This window comes from Heloderma suspectum, chromosome 7 (assembly GCF_057233095.1).
Source record: "Heloderma suspectum isolate Gila_16-S chromosome 7, 16-S_ref, whole genome shotgun sequence".
Classification (NCBI taxonomy): domain Eukaryota; kingdom Metazoa; phylum Chordata; class Lepidosauria; order Squamata; family Helodermatidae; genus Heloderma; species Heloderma suspectum.
The window spans coordinates 117,475,833-117,495,465 of record NC_139464.1 but is presented as its reverse complement, the minus strand read 5'-3'; the positions used below and the strand labels follow the sequence as shown (position 1 = coordinate 117,495,465).

The following is a 19,633-nucleotide window of genomic DNA, read 5'->3' as shown; positions in this document are numbered from 1 at the left end:
CATCTCCCCAGCTAATATGGCTAATGTTCTGGAATGCTGGAAGTTGTACCACTCCCATGCACATCTGGCGGACACCAGGTTGGAGAAGGATGCTTTAGGTACTGAACTACATACATCTTGTCAAAAACAGAAGGCACAATAAAGATGAAATTGAGGCTTTCAGAGTCCCTGCTGATTTCAATGGAATATGTTTAAGCACACATGTAACTCCTCTGTAGAAATGAATGGCAGCTCTAACGCCATAATTCTGACTGGGTCTTGTCTAAAAAGAATAGTAATTTATGGAAAAAAATGGAAAGCAGAATATTGGCAATGTTTCAATTCTATTAACAGTTAGGGTAGCATCTAACACTCTTTAGGTGTTCTTTGATTCTGTGGAGGCGTCTGTGAATGGGAGCCAGGGGAGCTGATTTTTGCCAATTCACCTGTCTCCCCAAAGCCTCCTGCACCACTCCAATTGTGGTGGAGTCTTTTAGTTTAGTGTATGGGTTATTTATCTCTTAGTTTCTTTGCTATTCATCATCCATGTAAACTATTTCAATGCACTGCACATGAGGCTGCCTTTAAAACTGGTTTAGGAATGGCAGTTGGTCCAGAATGGGGCCACAAGATTATTAATGGAGATGGGGAGATTTGACGACATCACGCCTGTGGTTGGCAACAGCATGGGCTCCCAGTCAGTTTTTGAGCCCTATATAAAGTGCTGCTTTTGCAGCCTAAAGATCTTGAGACCAGGTTACTTGAAAGATTCCCTTCTCCGTATTCAAACCCTAAGATCTTTTTCGGAGGCCCTGCTCTGAGTGCCCCACAAAATGAAATGAGGTGGGTGACCACTAAGGAGAGGGTGTTTCTGATAGTGGCATCCCAGTTAAGGAACAGCTCCCCCAAAAGGCTCACCTGGTGCTGGCTTTATGGACTTCTGGGTGCCAAGTAAATATTCACCCAGGCCTTTTAAATGACTTCTTTATTTACCCTGGCTCCCGCAGTTCAAAATTCTGTGTTTTTAATTGTAATTGTTTTTATGGATCTTATATTTTAATGTGGTATTTGTTTATGAGCTGCCCAAAGAACTTCTGTTATGGGACAGCTACCTAAATGCAGTAATCAATCAATCAATCAATCAATCAATCAATATGACACAGATCTTTCCTACTGCTTCTACTTAAGATCCTTTACCTGGAAATACCAGGGATTGAACCTGGGAAGCTAGGTCTACAAGGCACATCCCCTCCCATGCATGGTTGGGGTGAGTCATACCTCAGTCACAGTGGTGGAAAAGATCTGGATTAGAAATGATGCCGATAAGAGGGGCACTACTGTATACTAACTATCAAAAGCTATGTGCCTGAAGAAAATTATCATCCTCTCAAGAACTACTGTGGTCTCTGTCAGCCTGCCAACAAGATCTATTACCAAGTAGGGCTTTGCTTTATTGAAAGCAGATATGAGAATTCATTTGTTTTTGATACTTGGGTCAAAATATTCTTTATGGAATTTATCTAGCCATTTAACATTTTTATGTCACATTATCCGTGGTTAAAGGTCTGTTTTGTTTCCTGATTGTAATTCAGTTTATTCGTTCAGAAATGGAATTGTTCCTTATTGCCTCGCCTTAGTACCCGGTCGGATGACATATACAAAAGTAAGTTTTAAAACTAATTCACAAGAAAACCTTAAGTAAAGGACAACAAATAAACCAAAACAAAGTGTTAACTGAGCACTTTTAAAAGTCTTATCTGTCACTCAGAAAGTTAAGCAAGTACTTAAATTTCTCCCACTGAAATCATTAGGTCTTAGAAATACTTAATTTTGGTTGGATTGTGTCCAATATTTTCAAGTAATGCATTGAAAATCACAAAGGAATGAAGTATCAGGGACTGGCTTTTGTCATGCCTTAATCCAGCCTTCCCCAACCAGGTGCTCTCCAGATGTTTTGGATCACAACTCTCATGATCCCCTGTCAGCATGGCCAAGGATGATGGGAGTTGTAGTCCAAGACAACTGGAGGACAATAGGCTAGGGGAGGCCTGCCTTAAGCTATTGTCTGCTGAAGTTACCCTGAATAAAAAAGGATATATGATGCATATAATATTTTAAAACCCCAACGTATTACTGTCATGGGATTTTCTGGGAAAGGTGTGCCATGGAGTATAGATATATAAAACTGTGTGTACATTTAACCCAATCCAACTGGGATTATCAGTATACAGGGAAAGGATTCTGTGTTTAAATTACCTTCTGCGATCTTGTTCACATGGCCCAAAAGCTACTGATGGAGGGAAACATCACATCCAGCACCTAGGGGTGCATGCATCATGCCTGGACAGCAATGTTCAACTATTTTGTGGGTTGAACAACTAGTTCTGGGTACTCACCCCCATCATACCCTATTGGATGACTGACATGGTGCCATCATGAATCATCATCTGTTTGGTGAGAGAGATGGTTGTGTGCTGTTGAATGTGTGAATAGGCCACTGTTCTGCAGGAGGATCTATGACGCAGGCACCAGGGATGTGTGAATCAGCAAAACTCGAACTCACTGAAGTTCTCAAAATTCCACCTTGAAGCTTGTTCTGTCATGTCCACATGTGACTGGGATCTTTGTTTTTTTCTTTTCACATGAAAATCCATGTGTATCTGCATGTGGGCTCTCCCACACTGGAGGCATTCAAGGCAAGGCTGGACAGCCATCTGTCAGGGATGCTCTGACTTGGATTCCTGCATTGAGCAGGGGGTTGGACTCGATGGCCTTGTAGGCCCCTTCCAACCCTACTGTTCTATGATTCTATGATTCTAAGATTCTATGTGTGTTTCTCCAAATCTATGCATCAACTGTGTGCATCTTTAAAATGTATTCATTCTTCTCCCATGATTAAAGCATATTTGTACACATTTCTGAAATGTACTTATTTTGAAATGTATGCATTTTTCTCCTATGATTAAAGCATATTTTTGCACATTTTGGGACTGTACTCATTTTGAAATGTACACATTTTTAAAATGTACACATGCTGTCAAACACTTTCTTTTTTTGTCCACAAACTTCACTGCAAGCTCAGAAAAGTACTGATTTTGACCGCAGATTGTGTCTGAATCCATGTTCAGTCTGGAAGGTGCGAACTGGGTAAAATCTTGATCAAAAACAAATGGAGCCAAATTTCTCATGCATCCCTAGCAGACGCATGGCTGTTTCGACATATCTAATTAACGCATTATTCAAAACACATACACTTCAGGAAGCCCAAAGAAAAGGAGACTGAACATGAGAGGGAGCAACAGCACACTGTTATCAAATATCATTTGTGAGCCTATGACGTTCAGATTCAAATACAAATGTACCTGACAAGTTCTAATTCCTCAGTGAACAGCACAGTCTCCTGTTAATATTGGTTAGCTGAATTACAGGTGGGACCGTATGTTACCTCAGCCAACACATATTTCCCAAAACATGCTTTTGCTGGGTAATGGTAATATGGGGTGGGATGGGGAAAGGCATCTCCAGGAGTTTTTTTGTATGATCCCAGCTCTGATTATCGTGGCTATAGCTGCCGCTCTTTCTGTGTACACCCACCCGATTCACACTAAGATTCCCAAATTTTGTCGCCCATTTACATTCCTGACTGGGGAGAGTGAAGGCCAAATGTAAGTGTGAATGACTCCTGCCTCTTGACACTAGCCCATTTGCAGACATTCATGATTCTACAGGCGTACATGAAAGCATGGAGGAGAACCTCAATATGATCAAGATTCTAGTTAACAGCACGTGTAGATTCCCTATGAGCAATCCGTAGGGTTCAGGTTGCATGGGGGGAGGGGGGTGTCTGTAGGCTGCTTATGCAAATGAGATAGGCATGTCGCTGATTTCTCCTCCAGCTCCAAATGAACATCTACACCAGGGGTGCTGAACCTCTTTCAGTCTGAGGGCCAAATTCCATTTTGGAGAAGCTCTAGGGGCCACATTCCAGTGATGGGCAGGACCAAAGGCAAAAGAGGCAGAGCCTCAAATACCAGCATATTTTAGCTTAAGGGCACAATCCTATGGGGATAGTCGGCTGCCTCCAAACTTGGATGCGGTCGACTATCTAATGCACGGCAGGTGGGGTGAGGACAGAATCCTCTCCTCTGCACTCTGGCTGCCCTGCATTTGCGGCTAGACAGCCGATTTCGGCTGTTTAGCCAGGGCGGCTTGTAGTGGGGGGAGGAGGCCGAAGGGCGCATAGGAAGTGTCGTAACAACGCTTCCGCGGTCCCTCCCCTCTCTGCCCCCAGGAACGCCCCCTTTTCAGCCACTCCATGCTGCTCTTACAAGCACGGAGCCGGGGACGAACCACACTGCCTACGAAGGGGTGGGGAGCTGGATTTCTGGGAACCGAGCTCAGAGCACTGTCTCTGAACTCGGTTCCCAGAAACTGACAAATCCTGTGGCTGTCTAGCAGCCTTCAGATTGTGTGCTAAAGTTCTTACTGCCAAGAACTAAGCCTCAGGAGAAGCATTTCAGCCTTTTAGAATGGGGAGAAAGCTAGGAGAATACCAAACAATTGGTGGTCAGAGAAAAGGGGGTGGGGCCAGAGGAGGGTGTGTGGCCCTCTGCGGAACCCTGGATCGCCAGATTTGGCTGCTGGCCTGAGGCTCTGCACCCCTGAGCTACACAAAACGAACAGCAGCACAGGACCGTAATATACAATCAGTCAGTTCTCAAGGTACAACATTGCTTTGAAAGTAAAGATCTCTATTTTAAAAGTTCCCCAATATTATGCAAGCATTGTATACCTACCACAGTGGCAAAATAAAAACATAACAGCACCTGTGGTACAGTCCACCAAGCGAAACAATGAGAATTAAATGCAAAATAAATGTATGCAAAAGTAGAACCATAGACCAGGGTTCCCCAACCTTTTTCGACCTGTGGGCACATTTGGGAATTTGAGATACTGCTGTGGACACCATTGCAAAATGCCTAATCAGTGGATCATCACCTTCAGGTGCCTGTGGGCCCCACATTGGGGACCCATTTGTGGGCACCATGGTGCCCACGGGCACCGCGTTGGGGACCCCTGCCTTAGAGAGTCAAAGGAAGAAACTCAGAAAGGCCTTTTATGTTATATGTTAAGTCATTACCGAATAAAGTGGAGGTGAAGGAGGAACTGGGGTCAAATGGGCACCTGCCACGTCCCCTCTCAAGTCCTTGTGCTTCTAGATGAAAAAGATGATCCTTTGAAAAGAAGACGTACAGAAAGCATTAGAAAATTTAAACTGTAACAGATTTTGCGCCAGCATTGTGGGTTAGGAACAACTAAATCCAACTGGCATGGTTCACACGGGGTGCTTCCAGACGAGGCTTTTATCGTGCAATTTCCCTGCCTCATTCACACAATTTAATGGACAGTCCAGATGCTGTCATCTTTTACTTCTAACCCTCCTACATTTTTTAAAAAAAGAGTTAAGGAGGAAAAGATGGTATAGCAGCACAATGTCTTTTGATTGTTAGCACTAGGAGGCTTCTGTCTGGAAGTCCTCATGCTTACATGGCCAATGATCCTTTTCTACTATCCACATGCTGGAATGTGAGCTCTGGAAAAAGAATCAAATTCTCAGTCTCCACCTTCTGCCTGTACAAAAAAAGTGCAACAGGCAAAGCCAATGGGGTGCAATAACAATTTAATGAATAATTCCCACCACATTCTGATCATCTTTGTCAGAGGAATCTGTTTTCAATTATTTCAGTGAAAATCATTTGCAATGGTGCTTGAATACAAATGGAGTAGAGAAGATGCAATATTTTTGTTCTAATTTAACCACTGAATAATTTCCCAATAAAGGCAATTGAAATATCTTGGGATTTATTCATTACGTTATTGTTATACCTAAGGGCGGAATCCTATGCACGTTTAGACAGAAAAAATCCTACAACTCCTAGCATTTCCCTGCCAGCATTGCTGGCTGAAGAATGCTGGGACTTGTAGGGCTATTATCTATCTAAACTTGCATAGGATTAGGGATGTCAGAGAATTCCACGACAGATCTCGGTGAGGCGGAATGCCAGTGCATTCGGCCCCCCGAAATCCATCGCAGAATGGCCTGCCACCTCCCCCGCCCCCCGTGGATCCCCCCCGGGACGAGACTTACCTGGGGCGGATGTTTCGGATGGCAGCGGCTCCAGCGGCGTCAGGTATTCCGACCGGCAGCCGCCGCCATTTGCAGTCTGTGTTTTTTTCTTCTCCCCCCCCCATAGACGTGATAGGCTACGTAAAGACTTACATAGCCTATCACGTCTGGGTAAAAAAACAAAAACAAAATGCGTACGCAAACAGCGGCTACGGCTGCCGCCATTTGCGTTCCTTATTTTTCACTGTCTTAGTCTACATAAATATTTACGTAGACCAAGATGAAGACAAGAAAGGGGAACGCAAATAGCGCCCAGTATGCTATTTGCGTTCCCCTTTCTTTTCTTCGTCTTAGTCTACGTAAATATTTACGTAGAGTAAGACGGTGAAAAATAAGGAATGCAAATGGCGGCGGCCGTAGCTGCCGCCATTTGTGTATGCATTTTTTTTTACCCAGAGCCCTCCGCGGCCGGAAATCTGGCTGCGGACAGCCCTGGTCTGGGCCTGGCCGACTGCTCTGCGGAGCCGCCGCAGAGCACAGCTGGCCATCGTGGATTCTGGGGGGGAGGACCGGATTACCTCCCCTCCCATCGAGGATTCCGGGGGGAGGGACGGAACGCCTCCCCCCCCCCATGAACAGAATCCACGAAAAGGTAAGTGACTTTCGTACATCCCTACATAGGATTATGCCCTAAATGGCTTTGCCAGTTGCATTTTTCATGCTGTTAACATACCTCCCTTTCTTTTGCTTTCCATCTCCATGTGGAAGAGACTCCCCTATCACTATTTGCCAAGACAGATGTTCATGAAAATGAAGTTCAAAGCAACCTGAACATGCACGAAAATCTCTTTTTAATGTCTGTGTGTCTGTAGTATACCAGTGTATCAAATACTGTTTGGCTACAGAGAGTGACAGGCTGACCCACTTCTGACAAATTCTCCTCCTCCATGGGTGTCTGCACAGGAAGGAAGGGGGGGAATTGCTCCCCCCCCGGCCATCATTCCAGATTGCCAGCTTTCATTTAAAAAGTATCTATCTATCTATCTATCTATCTATCTATCTATCTATCTATTCTTTTCATTTCATTTCATTTCATTTCATTTCATTTCATTTCATTTCATTTCAATACTGTCCAATAGCCAAAGCTTTCTGGGTGGTTCACAAAAATTAAAACCAACAAGCACACAGTAAAACAATATAAAATATAAAAACATTAAAACCACAATATAACAATACAACCAGAATAAAACCAGTGGAAAAGTAGCAGCAATGCAAAGATTTAAACTACAGATTGAAAACAGCAAAGCTAAAATGCTAAAAAGCTTGGGAGAATATAAAGGTCTTCACCCGCCGCCGGAAGGAATACAATGTAGGGGTTAGGGATGTATGAAATACTCACCTGGCTCTGCGCTGGGCAATCTGCGGTGGGGGGGAGGCGCTCTGTCCCTCCCCCCGGAATCCTCGACGGGGGGGAGGCACTCCATCCCTCCCCCCGGAATCCTGCCCGGCCGGCTCCGCTCCGTGGCCAAGCCGTGGAGCCGCCGGCCAGCTCCGGCCACCCACAGCCAGACATCCGGCTGCTGGGCAGCCCTGCAGGGACGCAAATGGCGGCTGTCGTAGCCGCCGCCATTTGTGTCCCTGTATTGAGCCGTGATAGGCTACGTAAATATTTACATAGCCTATCACGGCAGGGGGAAAAACCCCAGTGTATGCAAATGGTGGTAGCCGCCGCCATTTGCATACGCTGCGTTCCCCCCCCCCTGCAGTGATAGGCTATGTAAATACTTACGTAGCCTATCATGGCAGGGGGAAAAAAACCCCAGCTGGGTTCCCCCCCCCGCCGTGATAGGCTACTTAAATACTTACGTAGCCTATCATGGCCTCCGCAGGGACATAAATGGTGTTCCTGCGCTAGCCGTGATAGGCTACGTATTTACGTAGCCTATCACGGCTATGAAAAGGAGGAAGCGAATGGCAACCACAGGACGGCCGCCATTCGCAAAGCAGCGCAGACGGGAGCAGGTAAGTGCTCTGTTTCGCGCGCCTTTCATGCGGTAGGGGTGGCGGGGACTTGGCCCTCATCCAGTCCATTGCCGTGCCCAGGCACGGATTCAGAACAGCCACTGCCTCACCTGGGTTTGATGAGAAAGAGAGGTAGAGCTGGGTGTCATCCGCATATTGATGGCACCTCAGCCCACACCTCCGGATAACCTCCCCCAGCCGTTTTATGTAGATGTTAAACAGCATAGGGGATAAAACAGAGCCCTGTGGAACCCCATGGCACAATTGCCATGGCACAGAGCAATAATCCCCCAGCACCACCTTCTGGAATTGGCCATCCAAGTAGGAGCGGAACCACTGCAAGTAAACCTCTACACTCATAGAACCTGAGATATGAAGCAAAATGTACAGCTACTGTTCCAGCAACTCAATTTATTGGCCCAGACAGGGTGGTGATGTATGTATATGTGTATATATCTTTACACCAGTTGCTGGGGAACATGGGTGGTAGGGTGCTGTTGCACTCATGACCTGCATGTGGGTTCCTGGTCGACAGCTGGTTGGCCACTGTGTGAACTGAATGCTGGACTAGATGGACCCTTAGTCTGATCCAGCATGGCTCTTATGTTTAAGATAAGAGAGCCTGCAAGTTTTAGTTCCTCTTTCCTCTTGGCGGCCTGGTTGGATCCGCCCTCTCGCTCTTAGTGCAGGCCTTAAAAGAGAGAGTTCAAAGCTTTAAAAGAGAGAGTTCAAAGCATGTTCACAAAGCCAAGCCTCTTTTGAATCACTGTCTTTTCCTTAAGTAGGAATAGGCCCTTCTCTACTGGGCAAATAGGGGTCTCAGCAAACATGACATTTTTCTTATATAGAGATAACACACGTATATGAGAAAAAATGTACGCCTTGTTAAATTAAATGATGCAAATGTTTATTTTGTGATGTTCACACATATTTAAAAGCTGCATAGTCACAACTACAGTCACAACTTCCAGTCACAACTGCAGCAAAAGAGACTCTGGTGCAATTTATATGGATGATGTTATCCTAGATTATGCATTCCCCCCCCCCCCCCGTACATGGAGCTTATATCTGTGTATGAAAAAAATGCCATGCTGGGAAGGAGGCCTAAATTAAGCAAATAATGCAAGGTTGTTGCATGTTTTCTAATCAGAGGTAACCCAGCCTTCCCTATCTAGGTGCCCTCCAAATGTTGTGGACTTCAACTCCCGTTATCCCCAGCCAGCTCAGGAATCCTGGGGATTGTAGTCCAAAAATCTGGAGTGTACCAGTTGGGGAATTGCTTATAGCTGCACTTTTTTGAAATGGTACTTTGTGAATATTTCACATCATCATCAACATCTACATGCTGTTAGTGTAATTGTACAATGTAAATAAAAATAGGACAGTTCCCTGTCCTGAGCAGCTTACAATCTAAATTTTGAAAGAGGAACAGTCATCAAAGGAAGGGGAAGAAAAAGAGGCTACTGGGGATTAATATGCACAAATGCAATCTCTCTCTCTCTCTCTCTCACACACACACACACACACACACACAGGTTTTGTTTCATTAAAGGGTTAAGCCAAAGACCTAATGGAAGAGGCAAATTTTGAAAAGTGATCTGAAGAGAGGAAAATGTGGCACTATTAGGCAGATTTTCTGTGATGAAGTTCTAGGCATAAGGGGAGCAAGGGAGAAAGGGCAGAGCTGTTTAAAGGTGCATTAGCATTTGTTACACGAAGAAAACAACTACACTAATTCCAGGTAAATGCGCTAAATACTGCTAAGCAAGACCAAAATTAAATGGAACATAAATTTGTGGCTTTTTAAAAAACCTGCTATCACTCAACTTAACAACAACAGAACAATAACAGTGATATATTCTTACCAGTAACTGTTTTATGTACAGCATGCCTTAACTGCGATTTTGGGACATACTTCCGTATAGAAACATGGTTTATGTAAACTATAGTTCCTTGAACACTAAACTATTAGTAGTTCAGATGGTAATCTATTAAAAGTAATGGCTTTGATCATTCTGGGCAGCAAGCACGGGAAAAGAAATCTCACGCCGGAGAGAACATTAATCGTAACATATAATGTTCTCCTCCCTTTATGACCATATGGAATTTTAAACCAGCAGTCTTTACTGACGTTGGGAGAATTAAAAGGTAAATTAAACTAAAATGAGTAGTTGGAAATGAAAAATGAATTATATAGGGTGAGATTGGGAACATTATACTTTTGTACATTTATATTTGAAACAAAGTTTAGAGAAAACCATCAATGGGACACTTACTGAATTACTGGGTAAACATTCTTTTTCTGTAGACGTTCCTACTTTTGTTTGGGGTGACAGAGGCCTGAACGTTACCCAGTGTGTGTGTGAGAGAGAGAGAGAGAGAGAGAATGAGAGAGAGATTTCCTAGAAATTCTGTAGAGGACAACTTAGTTTTGTACTCCTTTTGCCACGAGGTTAAAGCAATTTAATACAGGAAGCCTTTTTTTTTTTTTTTAACTGTTTTGCTGGATGCCTGAGTAAAATCTTATCGTAACCCAGCATTTTATCTTTTTCTATTTCAAAATTGCTACTGGTTTTAAATGTTGTCTTGTTTCATTTTTGACCGGTATGTTTTCATTATTTCTAATGTACAGCCCTCTGGGTATTTTATAGAGACGCAACTCAGAAGCTAAATAAATGCATACACACATAAAGTGATTATTTTCCCTTGCCTATCCCATATATCATGGTGAAAATAATGAATCTCATAACATTTCACCACATTCCAACTCAAAACCCAAAACTTGGGTTGATTACACTGTTCCCCTGTATGGAACAATTTTCACTGACATTAGGTTTTACTCTTATCAAATCCTCTCTATTTATACAATAAAAAATTCTCTCTCGTGTGAAAAGCTTGGTGTATTGGCTGAGGCCTAGCAAGACAATTAGGCAGTGTTTGTACTGTCTTTTGTTATCTATATTTGCACAGCTGCAATTTCTGATTGAATAATGTGGTTTACATTTTTCAAGGCACCCTTCGAAGTTAAGGTGGACCACATTTTATATACCACTGGAACCCAGAGATGTTTTTTCAGCAGATTTTACCCAATTTGACACAAAGCAAAGCATATTCTTCATAAATGTTTGCAGATGCACATGTTCACTGGGGAAATGGTCTGCGAAATTTCAACATTTTCTCCCCCCCCCCTGCGCCCCGTAGAATTTTTCCATCCCAAGCTTTTCCAACCGACAAGATGGCAAGTGGTGCAGGCAGCAATGAAGCACTTAGCACTGGACTGCTTTACCACAGATCAAGTGATTTGTGTGTGTCAAGTTCCATGTGATGCCAATTTCAAGGGAAAACTGTTCCCCATTAATATCAGCTTCAAGGACTAGTGCTACAGTTTTAGCCATTCTTTGTCATTTGTGAGAACAGTCTTCTCTGAGACATTTCAGGAGAAAAACTGACACATCACAGGAAATTACGTAGCACTCTAGTGCCGTTAGTCATGTCTCAGTCTCAGTGGTTAGGTTTGAAGTCGTGCAAGAACACACAGAGGAGGAACTGGAGACTACTCCATCTCAATGTAGCTTGAAAAGTTAAAAAAAAGATTGGCCAGGTTTGATTTATGGTACCTATGACTTAAGAAACCTAAGAAGTATTCAATGGGTATTAAAATTGCCATTAGTTTTAAAAGCTCTGTTTGTTTCTTGAAGCTGTGGCTATTCTGTAACTTAGCAACAGGGCAGAAAGAAATAACATTAGACCACGGTAAATGCCAAAGACTGCAAACTCCAATGAGGCCATGCCCAACTCAACAATGACTCTTCTTAGCATTGTTCCGCACATTACATTGTATTAACGTACATAAGATTTTAAAGCAAATACTGTGTGAACGAGAAGCACATGTTTGGAAATGTGTATATCGGACAGGTATGATCACCAGAGGGCCTGCAGGAGCTGAAGCCCTCCTGTCAAACTACAGTGAGTCGCAAACCTGGGTTTGTTGCCTCGTGATATGTGGAGAGGTCCCTGAATATGCCATTGCGAAAAGGTAAGCTCCAGTCTTCCTGCTTATTCTTTTGGTCTTTATTCAAAAGGTAATTTTCGTATGCGCATGACTTTAATGCATAGGATGCAGTTATTATGCCTCTGTGCAATTTACAGGTTCATGAGTCAACCTTTAACTAAACGTGTTGGAGTCAGAACCTTGTCAGTAGCCTGTTGTGACCTCTGCCAGAACTGTTTTATTTTTAGGGATGTACGAAACTCACTTACCTTTTCGTGGAATTTTTCGCGGTGGGGGGGAGGTGCTCCGTCCCTCCCCCCAGAATCCTCGACGGGGGGGAGGCGATCTGGTCCTCCCCCCTGGAATCCTGCTCGGCCGGCTCCGCTCTGCGGCGGCTCCGTGGAGCAGCCGGCCAGGGCCGTCTGCAGCCTGATTTCCGGCCGCGAACGAGCTGCTGTGGATGCAAATGGCGGCCGCTGTAGTGGCCATTTGTGTCCAGCCAGGCTGCCATGATAGGCTATGTAAGTATTTATGTAGCCTATCACGGCAACCCCAAAAAACCCATAAAAAATGGCGTACGCAAATGGCGGCAGCTATGGCGGCCGCCATTTGCGTTCCCTATTTTTCGCCATTTTAGCCTACATAAATATTTACGTAGGCTGTTATGGCGAAAAAAAGGGGAACGCAAATAGCGTAGTGGGAGCTATTTGCGTTCCTTTTCCCCCCCGCCATTCTAGCCTAAGTAAATATTTACGTAGGCTAGAACGGTGAAAAATAGGGAACGCAAATGGTGGCTGCCGTAGCCGCCGACATTTGCATACGCTGGGTTTTTTTGGGGGGGTGTTAGCTGTGATAGGCTATGTAAATTCTTACGTAGCCTATCACAGCTGCAAGGCCGCCAATGGCGGCTGCAGCAGCCTGGCGGCGGCTGGCCAGGAGACCAGCCGCTGGAGCCGCCGCCGCCGCATCCGCCGCAGGTAAGTTCCATCCTGGGGGGATTCCGAGGGGGGTGGGGGGGCAGGAGGCTATTCCGCCACAGATTCTGGGGGGCCGGATTCTAAAGAATCCAGCCTCACTGGAATCCGTGGTGGAATTCTCTGCCATCCCTATTTATTTTTGTGTTTATTTATGGCAGGGATAGGGCCATAAGTTTAGGACTTTTTGTTGTTTATTCGCTCAGTTGCTTCCGACTCTTCATGACTTCATGGACCAGCCCACGCCAGAGCTTCCTGTCGGCCGTCGCTCCCCCCAGCTCCCCCAAGGTTGAGCCCATCACCTCCAGGATATCATCCATCCATCTTGCCCTTGGTTGGCCCCTCTTCCTTTTGCCTTCCACATTCCCTAGCATCAGCATCTTCTCCAGGGTATCCTGTCTTCTCATTATGTGGCGAACAGTTCCCATAATCCCTGACCATTGGCTATTCTGGCTGGGCCTTATGAAAGTTGTAGTTCAAAACACCTGAACGGCACCAGATCACCTAGGTCCTGGCTTATGACATGCATACACCACCTTTCTATAAAATTTCTAAGGCAATTAGCCATTGCACAGCCCACTGTGGCTTGCAGAGTCTGGAAAACGATATAATCTTACTACAGTAAGTGTGTGAGCCACATAAAAAGGCTCATTATATTACATAAAATATTATATGTATCAAATAAATATTTATGTATTTATTAATTAATATTTTTATTTATTAATAAATATTTATTTATTTATTTAAGTAAATAAATAAAACTTATTTATTTAAGTAAATAAATAAAACTTATTTATTTAAGTAAATAAATAAAACTTATTTATTTATAAATAAATAAAACCTTTTTTTCCAAGGAGCCCAAGGTGGCATACATGAATTTCCTCCTTTCCATTTTATCCTCACAGCTACCCTGTGAGGTAGGTTAGGCTGGGAATCAGTAACTGGCCAAAAGTTGCCCAGTGAGCTTCATGGCTGAGTGGGGACTAGATCCTGCATCTCCACAGTCCCAGTCTAACACTCTAACCACTACACCACACTGGCTCACCAAGTAATGTGAGTTGCATGATCTCTATTGAAATGAATGAGAGCCACACAAGACCAGGATAGCTCCTATTCATTGCCACAGGGCTCACGTTAGAGAATCTCCACATGGATTATGCCCCTGGCATCCTGGCAGAAGATGCTAACATCAGGTTACATAAGGAGTCCTACTTTGGGATTTTAATCAGCTGTATAAAATGAACTGATCATGCCTCAGATGGGATGACAGTTCTCAGAGTGGAAAGAGAGCATCTAAACTGTAAACACAACACCCAGGAATAAGGCTATTTCTCCCGTTCCTTCATTATTTAGCCCTCCTTTTTACTGCGTGAAAACAGAGCTGGATATTTATTTCACCTAAGTTTAGTATGTATATGACTTTTCATAGAATCAATTTCTACCACTGCCATGTCTCCTGTCTATCACTTCATGTGGGATAGGTAATACGCACCAGAACATTTTTTTCCCATAAAGTTACTCCAAATTTCAAATTATATGTCAAATCTGCATAGTGGGTTTGTTTCCTGCAAAAATCTTAAAGCTTAGAATCTATGGGCTTCTCTACACCAGGCTTTTTATCCTGCAACTTTACTGGAGATTCTGCTTCCAGATCCTTTGTGGGATCAAGATCAGACTTTTACACATGCTTCCTGCTCCCCACCCCCACCCCCCAGGATTTCATTACTCTTCAAGTTCTGTATGTTTCATTATAGATGAAACTAGATGGCACTGCGGTTATAGCGCACCTCCGTAATTACATGGAGGGATTGAAATCGCTGTTTTTAAACACTGCATTTTCCCTGTTACAAATAAAGCCATGGAAGTGGTCACAAAGCACAGGAGAGGCCCTGGAGGTTGATGACATCATGTAAAGGACCTGCAAACCTCTGTGAGTAACCAATCTCGATCGCATAAAAGCCTAGTGTAGAGAAGCCCTGTAACTCTCTCAGTAAGGCCAAAATCATGGACCTTGTGATGTAGCTGCCAAAAACACACATAACAACAACAACTTTCTCCCATAGTTTGTGAGGAACTCACATCACAGTAACAAGGTGTGCTTAGCTGCTGTGGATCTTTCCAGTTTGCACAATTGCTCCCTATACCACACCACTTCTTCAGGATAGCTGGGGCACAGCTGTGGGGAATTAAACACATGTACTAAGTGCACTGCTGTGAAGTAAGTCCTGGAAAAGATTTGTGGGAGGCAGGGGAGCTATTTTGCAGAGGTAACACATCAATCAAGCTATAACCTCGAGAACTGTTCCTTCTTTCTGCCCGAGTGTCTACACTGAAACCCACACAGTGCCATCGCTCTAAAATAGGCTGCCTTTGATAACAGAAACAAAGAGCTCCTCATTTCCATAGATGCTGTGAAAGTATAAATAAGCTTTAAAATATTTCAGTGAGCTCATCAACCACAGGAATAGAAAGAACCCAGGGTCCCCAAAGCACAAGGGAATTATTTATTTATTTGTTGCATCTATATCCCGCCTTTTTTCCTCTTGCAAGGAACTCAAGATGGCTTACATTCTCCTCCTCCTCTCCATTTTATCCTCACAACAACAACCCTGTGAGGTAGGTTGGGCTGAGAGTCTGTGACTGGCCAAAGTCACCCAGTGAGCTTCCATGGCTGAGTGGGGACTAGAACCCGGGTCTCCTGGCTCCCAGTTATTGTCGTTGTCGTCGTCGTCATCATCATCACACAAGTGTTTATCAGCTCATCAATGCCAGGATGTCTCTGGGTCAAATTGCACATTCTGTTAATTGTGTGGCTGAGGATTTTTTTTTAAAAAAATCTACAGTAACCATCCCCCCCCCCCGAAATCCACCCCCATTGGGGTGGTGATGGGGGGAGGCCTTAAAAAAAGAAAAAGGTCACCATAAGCATCAATTGATCCTTTTTTGGCCATTTTCCAGGAAAAAATGGGGCGGGGTAATCATCGTGTCCCAGTGCATGGTGGTCCCAATCCAAATTGTGGGCCACACACACATACTCTAGAGTTTTTTTAAAAGGATTATTCACAGCAACATGCTTTGCAATTAACATAGCATGTAGCTTGACCCTCTGTTATCACCCAACAACTGTGGTGTGAATTACCATTGCTTATAAGGTTATTATCACTGTCTGTACTTTTTTTCATATAATTTCCCTCTGACCTACAGTATATATCAGGGGTCCCCAAACTTTTGGTCTCATGGGCACATCTGGGAATTTGAGATACTGCTGTGGGTTCCACCACAAAATGTCTAATCAGTGGATCATCACTTCGGGATCCACCTGTCACGTCTATGAATCTTAGGCTGCATCTTATTCAGCAACAACTTTTGCTTCGTGTCCGCTGGACACTGCAATGACTTTTTTTATAAGGGATTGTCTAATTCAGCTAATTGCTGGTGGTGCAATACAGCTAATGCGTCTTTCAAACATATGTTTTGGCAATGTCCAGCATTTGGCAATACTTCTTTTTGCGGGGAGGTTAATACACAGAAAAACTTTGTACTGGAACAGTCTTTAATATTCACTGATGTACCTGCTCTTCTAAATTTTTTTATCTGCTTCATGGAAATTAACAAATGCTCAGCGTAAATGGATTCTCTGCACCCTTTTGGCAGCTAAAAGACTGATATTACAGCACTGGAAGCATAAACACCCACCTCCTATAATGCAACAGACTGAGGACCTTAGAACACTTTCAGTATTTGAAAGGGTGGCATAGAGACGTCACCGTCAAATGGAAACTTATTTGGATATTTGGTCCTCTTTTGTTGCAGCCCATGTATAACTACTAGAACTTGGTATGCATTTCACACAGATTCATGTATGTATATTTAACAAAATGGGGGGGGGATTCAGGTGCCCACAGGCACCACACTGGGGAACCACTGATGGGCAGCGTTGGAGGTTCCCGTGGGCACCATGGTGGCCGCAGTCACTGCATTGGGGAGCCCTTGTATATATACTTGTCATTCAACATAACGCTTCATACATCTGATGAAGAGGACTGTGGTCCATGAAAGCTTATGCCATAACAAACTAGTTAGTCATTAAGGTGCCACTTTTTTGTTGTTTGCAAAGTTTGGGGCTTTGCAAAGTCTTTGCAAAGAGTTTTCTTCAATTCATAATGGTTTCTTCTATTATTTGTCTTCTCTGTCATATTGTGATGGCTAATTTAAGAGAGGCAGGCAACAAATGAGATGCCCTACTTGTTTCAACCAACATGGTTGTTGTTACATTCTTAACGGTAAGTTTCTCCTTCGAGTGGTCCCCTTCCTACTATACATCTCCACATCCTTTTATGTTGAGCTGGAACATTCAGCTTTGTGAGGTCATGGAGTTAAGAGTTCAGTTTGGAGCCTGCGCTTGGATTAAAACAAAACACTAAATGTTACGCTGATTTACTGACGTGTTCTGTGGTTCTTCAGGTTTAAAAATATCATGTACAAGTCAGAGATCAACTGATACGCCCATCCCCAGTAAAGCTTCTGCAGACTATATTTAACATTGCTGCTGCAGATGTGGAAAAAGCTGGTAACATCAGTTTTCTCAGTATAATACAGGATATACTTGCAACGGAGTTCAAGCATGTGTACATCTTTGTAGGCAGTAGCATATTGTCCCTGAAGACGAAATGAAGCAAAGGGATAGAGAGCCAGTGTAGTGTAATGGTGACAGTGACGGACTGGGAGCTGGGAGAGCTGGGTTCTAGTCCCCACTTGGCCATGGAAGCTCACTGGGTGACTTTGGGCCAGTCACAGACTCTCAGCCCAACCTACCTCACAGGGTTGTTGTTGTGAGGATAAACAGAGAGGAGGAGGATAATGTAAGCCGCCTTGGGTTCCTTGCAAGAGGAAAAAAGGCAGGATATAAATACAATAAATAAATAAACAAATAAACAAATAAATAAAATAGTTTCAAACACTTTTCACCACAACATACTTCTATCTCCGAGTCATCTTTTTTGTCTGCATCTACCCTATATTCCTCATCACAAAAAAGCCCACTCCATTTTCTGTGAGAGGTTTTACAGTTGATGAATTAAATAATATTTCTGTTAATGATAACATTATGATCCAATGTCATTCTTACAACTATGGAAGCCCTGATCCAGATCTAACCACAGACAACCAGTTGTACAATACCAGTAGCCCTGGACACGGGGGATCCACATTCTATCCATATCTTAAGAAGCATCCAACCATTTCAGTGGGGCCCAGTCTAGAGTATGACAGTATGGAGGGTAATGCATTTTTTTTCTAGATAAAGCTGAACTTGACACAGTTACCCATCCATGCCTTGAACACTTCAGGCCTGGACTCCTGTAATGCTCTCTAGGTGTGGTTGCCCTTGTAGACTGCCCCAAACTGCAATTAGTGCAGAACATGGCGGCAAAGCTGCTGACAGGAGTCCAATCATATTACACCATAGTTCACCAGCACTGTATTAGTTTCATTGATTTACAATATGATTCTGGGCTCAATTCAAGCTGCTGGTTTTAATGTATAAAGCCCCAAACAGTTTGGGACTGGGTTATCTGAATGATCATGAACTTACATGCATGCTATCATTATCAGGCAACGTCCCTTTTGGTGTCCCTTTGCCTCATAATGGGCAGAAGATAGGGACGCATGACAGGGTGTTATAAGGAGCTGCGCCTGGATTGTGGAACCCTTTACACTGAGAGGTTCCACTTGATCTTAACTTATACAGACAACAACAAAAAACTTCTGTTTGAGTGCACTTTTTAAAATATTATTTAACATGGTACTGACTTCGTTTGAGTTAATTCTGCTGCTGCTCTTTAGGCGTTGCTTAGATGAAACTGGTTTTGCGTGTGATACAGTGACTGATATTGTTATGATGTTCTTTTCGAGATTTGGTTTAATTGTAAGTTGCTCTGGGGAACCCTTGAGGTCAACGATATGGGATACAACTATATAAATAAATAAAGCACTTTGAAATGTGTTATCTCCATCCACGTGGCCTGCGCTCGTGTAAGCGTTCTTCTGTATTCACTTCTCCATTGACGAGTTGGAGCAGCAGCCTTTTCACGGAAGCTAAAGCCAATCCGACAAAAGCAAAGACTATGCAATAGAAAAAGAACTATGAATCCTGTCACGGCTTGGTAATGAATATTCTTCTGGTCACCCCAATGAAAATTAAAATATGCATTATTTATGCCGATACTTTGAATATGTTGACATTTATTAAATGTGCTAAGGGATGCTTCAAATCCCCCTCATATGAGTGCTGCTGCGAAGCTGCTTTACATGCAAATCTTTCTGTTCCCATGGTTGTCTCCTGATACTGCCACTGTGGCCACCACTCCTCCTCCTCCACTGGGCAGAAGAAGAAATGTTTCTGCAGTAGCCACCTGCCAAGGGCAGCAGGGACCTCAAGAGGTGCAGCTCTTGTTGCGGTGATATGCCTTTTGGCCAACACACATGGAAAGAGGTCTCAAGACATCATAGCTCCTACATGGATGCCCCTCAAGCCAAGGA

The 19,633-nt window shown here is 43.7% G+C and overlaps 1 protein-coding gene across 3 annotated transcripts in view; it reads right to left on the bottom strand.

Moving 5' to 3' along the window:
- Positions 1-19,633, bottom strand: part of SEMA3E (semaphorin 3E) — a 252,483-nt gene that overhangs the window by 57,469 nt on the left and 175,381 nt on the right. For all 3 annotated transcript variants that reach the window (XM_084811194.1, XM_084811195.1, XM_084811196.1), the window contains exon 5: positions 5,120-5,213. In XM_084811194.1, coding sequence (XP_084667320.1) covers positions 5,120-5,213 — 94 coding nt within the window. The remainder of the gene's footprint in view (positions 1-5,119; positions 5,214-19,633) is intronic.